Source organism: Rattus rattus, chromosome 1 (genome assembly GCF_011064425.1).
Source record: "Rattus rattus isolate New Zealand chromosome 1, Rrattus_CSIRO_v1, whole genome shotgun sequence".
Lineage (NCBI taxonomy): Eukaryota > Metazoa > Chordata > Mammalia > Rodentia > Muridae > Rattus > Rattus rattus.
The window spans coordinates 248,780,385-248,785,052 of record NC_046154.1 but is presented as its reverse complement, the minus strand read 5'-3'; the positions used below and the strand labels follow the sequence as shown (position 1 = coordinate 248,785,052).

Below are 4,668 nucleotides of genomic sequence, written 5' to 3'. Positions count from 1 at the left end.
CTGTGGGCAGAGGAACAGGCCAGTTGTGCACATGCCTGGGCCTGTGTGTGGGGCGGCCCACTGCCTTTCTAACAGACGGGCCTCTGCTGGGAGGGCTCGGGAGCCAACGGAAAGATAGTTTTTCCTTTTTTAGTGTTTTTTAAGCTCTTTTGGAACAGTTAAGAAGTTTCCGTGAATTACTAGAGACGATGAGGTCACCAGTGACAGGGAAAAAAAAAAATCCTGAAATCCAGGAAAATCACTTAGTCCCTGCGGGTGCCTACAGGGTCAGCAGAGCCCCAGCAGAGATGGGAAGGTGGGGATCAGGTAGGGAGCCAGGTGTCCTGGATTTAGGGGGTGTGCTTACCTACAATGAGCTGTTCCAGGTCCACCTGCGTCCTTTGTTCAGGCTCCGCATGCAACACCAGGAACCCTGAAGCAGGTGGGATACGCTGTGTGGTGTGTAAACTGGGAGGTGTGCGAGGGTAAGGAAAAGGCCTGCTTACCTGTGAACATGGGGGCAGCAGCTCGGACGTCGTCCCAGCTGCTTTTGAAGTAGAACAGGTTGGTGCTCACGAGGCGGCCCAGCAAGTCAGGGAAGTGGTGCATCTGTACAACACTAGGGTCAGGGGCTGAGGGTGCTCAGCCCACCCCGGGGAGGGGCTCCCACACACTGCTCACCAGGTGCTTGCACGTGGAGTTAAGGAATTCCCCAAAGTGCACACTGCGGCCCTCCTGAAGGTACTTGTAGAAGGCAGCCGCCAGCTCAGCACACTCCAGGTGGGGGACACACATACACAGGGCAAACTTGCAGGCCTGTGATATAATGGGGTGCTAAGCCCAAGGTCCTCGTAGGCTGGAGATTAGGCTGAGCCCTACACCCTTTCCATTAAGCCCAATGATCACTCACACTGGCCACTGGAACCTGAGGGTCCCGCAGATGCAGTAGAAGTGGCACCAGCCCACCCACGACCTGCTCCAGGAAGACATCCTCACATTCCCCAGGGCAGGCCTTGTTGAGATGTCCAAAAAGGCGAATGGATGCGGTCCTGAACTCCACCTTTTCCTAACAGGGTGCAGCCCTGTCAGCACTAGCCCCCCTTTCTGGGCAGGCTTTTGCATTCTTAGCCCCACCCTTCTGTGCTACGGATTTGGAGGTGGACTGTGGTGGGCATGCAGTGGTGAGTATGGGAGGTCGGAGGCTAACACAGAAGATAGGATCACTGGGGTTGGGGAGCCAACCCAGCAAAGCAGTGCCTGATGTAAACAAACGTCTTTGACCTCAGCACTCACAGGGATGTCTGGCATCACTTATAGGAGCTGGCGAGGGTTAAGATACAGCTTACACTGTCAAAGAAGGGCCGGATGCGAATGGTTGTGTGCAGCAGCACCAAGCGTAGGTCCCATGGCTCCACTAGATCCAGCAGCCGTGAAAGGCCCACCATGGCTTCCAAGGCCACTAGACTGTGTGGTTCATCCCCATCATCCAGTCCACTGACCATGGCTGTCATGAGCTGTGAGCCATGAGCTTGCACCTAAGAGACAACTATTCAGGTGACCCAGCCTCCAGGTAAGCCCCTGTCCCTAAGCAGTGGTAAGCTAGATAAGCTTCCCCATGCGGCCCCTTATACTCAGCCACATCTCCTGGCCTTCTGGGGAGCTGGCCCACCTTGTCAGGGGAACCAGAGGCCATGTTGGCCAGACCTCGGAGCACTAGACGCCGAACACTGGCACTTGAGTCCTTCAGGCGGGCTGTCAGGCTGTCCAGCAGTGGTTCCAGGAGCATCAGGTCATTGACCACGTTACTGCTGAGTAGCTGGAGGCAGAGCTGCTCTGACCATCTGTGCCACAGGCCCTCACCAGCTTCGGCCCAAACACTGTGACTACAGAGGTTTCCTGAAAAGGGGAAGCTGAGGGCCTGCTCCTATCCTGGCCTCCCAGTCTTCAGAGGCTCTGACCTGACTTAGAGCCTGGCCCTGGGTTTTAACAGCTGAGGCTAAGCAAGGACTGGGGAGGCCAAGCTTGTCCAGAGGGTACATCTGCCCGTGTTCCATCCCACTGATCCCAAACCAAAGCATCTTCTCATCCCGAAAGGCTTATGATGAGCTCCCAAGCTCCTACCTCAGCCAGGAAAGCTGTGGAAGTGACCCTCTGGATCTCATAGACGCTGTTCTGTGTGCACCCCAGTGCCTTCATCACCAGAGGAAGTCGGGGGCCCGCGTACTTTGCCATGGAACTAGGGAAGACCCCAAAAGGCAGGAGCTGGCCACCTCTAGGCAGTACTTTACCTCCCGCTCTACATGGCTAGAACCCTAGGCATTCCATTCCGTGCCTTCTGGGGGCTTCTCAGGCAGTCTCCCTTTTCCAGCCCAGTCTGTGCCTGTTGACAAGTATGTGTCCCATGCCCTCAGATGTCCCCTTGGTCAGGATGTGGCTTGCTTACCTGGCCAGCTGGGCAACGCCATCTTCATGCCCTGCTGAGGTCCTAAGCAGCTCCCAGCCTCCCTCCAGGTCAACACAACGCAGCACATCTTGACTACCACTCCGCAGCAGCAAGGCCTGAAGGGCATCCACTGCAGAGCTGGTGGTGGAGAATGGGTGCTATTTGATGGCCTATCTGCCACGGGTGCCTTTCCCTTTCCCACAGGCTGACTTGTCCCTTTACCAAGACCTGCAAATGCCAGCAAGTCACTTGGAGTGTAGCCCCCTTGCATGCACATTCAGAAAAGGATTCCCATGGCTACCCATGCCTATCCTCGCTGTATTCTTCAAGGGGCCAACTCAGGAGAGGCCTGTGGGTGCTCATTGATAATGAACTCAGGGAAAGACCAACCTGTTGGCCTGGAGGTGAGCTAGCTAGATTGGTCTTTACCAGTCTTCAGGAAAATATACAGAGCCATTAAGATATACACAAAGTCCACATATTTAGCTCTTAAAACCTGCCCATCCCTGAGCCTGGACCTAGATATAGTCTGTGTCTATCTTGAGGATACAGGGGCCTCTGGAAGGGGTGACAGAGGACCCTGCCCAACTCACTAAGGCTGAATAGATCCTTAAAGTGAAGCCACAGTGAAACATCAGCTCAGCTAGGGGTTGGGGAGGGAGCATTGTGAGACAGGGCTATTCCCTGTTGACTCATTCCCTAAGTTCCTGTGGCAAGTATCTGACTCCAGTCTCTTGCAGGAGGGCTAATGGTGTTGCTTCCTAGGCTTAACTAGAATTAGAATTTGGCCCCTACTGGGGAAGAAGTTAAGCAGATGGCCGTGCCAGTGTGGCTTATCAAAATGGGTAACACCCCTTGCAGAATTGCATGGCCCTCCAGTACCATAGCTCTGATGCTTGTGCAGTGTCCTGTATGCACAGGATCCTGGAAGGTGGATTCTGAGGTCTGGGGGTCAAAGGTAGCACAAGACTCTCCCAGTGATATTTCACCTCTTGAGAGCCTGTAACTGCAGTGGTTACTTCCTACATGGGTTTGGTACGAAAGACCATGACTGCCAAGTGAGGCAGTAGGGTGGGAGGGAAGGTAGGATCCAGCTCATACAGCGCTCGTCTAGGCAGAGGGTAGGCCTTGTTGGCCTGCATGCTATGTAAGACCTTAGCTGGTGGCATCCAACGGAAGGCATGATGGGCAGGACTATATGGCATTGTCTAAAATCTAGTGACATAAATGTGGGACCTCTGGGTGCTCAGATAGGGCAGCGTGCAATTTTAGTGCTAGGAAACAGGACTAAAGGCACAGGGCTAGAGGCTAGAGGGCTGCAGTGAGGGGATAGGTAGAAGGTATGGAGTGGCTTCACCTCATGGTGAGTATTTTTAGGTGCTGTGCTATTAAAACAGCCCTTGATGGACATCTACAGGTTCCATCCTGTAGAGGCTAACCCGCCCTCACCCCCCCGGAAAAGAGCTGGAAGGCTGCTCTTGGGAACCCGTGCTCCAGGGAAAGATGTAGTTGCTTCAGGGTAGTCTGCACTGACTACAGCTGCTGTGGTGACTGGGTAGTATACCTGTAAGAAAACAGCTTCAGGGGGAGCAGGGCCAGCCATAGGCAAATGAAGACTGAAGTGGTCCTAGCCCAGAGCCTGAAGAGTCACTGCTGGTCACAGTATGGGTGAACCAGGGCCCATAGCCCAAGGAGAGAACTGCTCATAATTTTTCTCAGGCCACTGCAGCAGCTATGAAGGGAGGCATATACTTGGCCTAGGGATATATGAGCAATTGCGATACCTCTGGTACCTATCTGCATAGAACTCTGAAGGATGGCATTTGTAAGGCACTGGGTCATGGTTGGTGACCTCCTGTCAGCTATGTGCTGCCAAGAGATCTCAGCCCAGGAGTCTTCACAGGCAGAAAAGCTGGCTCCTAGCACCCTTAGCTTAGGTTTACTTACTGTCTTGTTCATCCTTTACTGTGTATCAGTGCAGAGCAAAGCTGGCACGAGCTTCTGCTAGGACTTATGTGCAGGTGCTGTGGCTAAGCAGCTCTGCAGAGGTGATGGCAGTAGTGGGGTAAACTGAGGCTGTCCAACCCCAAGTGTCCCCGGCTGAGGTCCATAACCAAAGCCGGACAGCCTGGATAGGCAGTCAGGGAATGAGAGAGAGTGGCCTTCTCCTATGGTTTAGGTGCACTGCTGTGCCTCTCTTCTCTCTGAGGTTTCAGCTTCTGCATAAACTGTGGCCCAGAGTGCTG

The 4,668-nt window shown here is 54.0% G+C and overlaps 1 protein-coding gene across 2 annotated transcripts in view; it reads right to left on the bottom strand.

Annotated features, from left to right (window-relative positions):
* Positions 1 to 4,668, bottom strand: part of Mroh1 (maestro heat like repeat family member 1) — a 58,439-nt gene that overhangs the window by 219 nt on the left and 53,552 nt on the right. For both annotated transcript variants that reach the window (XM_032917388.1, XM_032917391.1), the window contains 8 exons: positions 2,423 to 2,560; positions 2,101 to 2,215; positions 1,649 to 1,795; positions 1,326 to 1,514; positions 890 to 1,045; positions 661 to 795; positions 486 to 588; positions 347 to 412 (listed from right to left, as the gene is read on the bottom strand). In XM_032917388.1, coding sequence (XP_032773279.1) covers positions 347 to 412; positions 486 to 588; positions 661 to 795; positions 890 to 1,045; positions 1,326 to 1,514; positions 1,649 to 1,795; positions 2,101 to 2,215; positions 2,423 to 2,560 — 1,049 coding nt within the window. The remainder of the gene's footprint in view (positions 1 to 346; positions 413 to 485; positions 589 to 660; positions 796 to 889; positions 1,046 to 1,325; positions 1,515 to 1,648; positions 1,796 to 2,100; positions 2,216 to 2,422; positions 2,561 to 4,668) is intronic.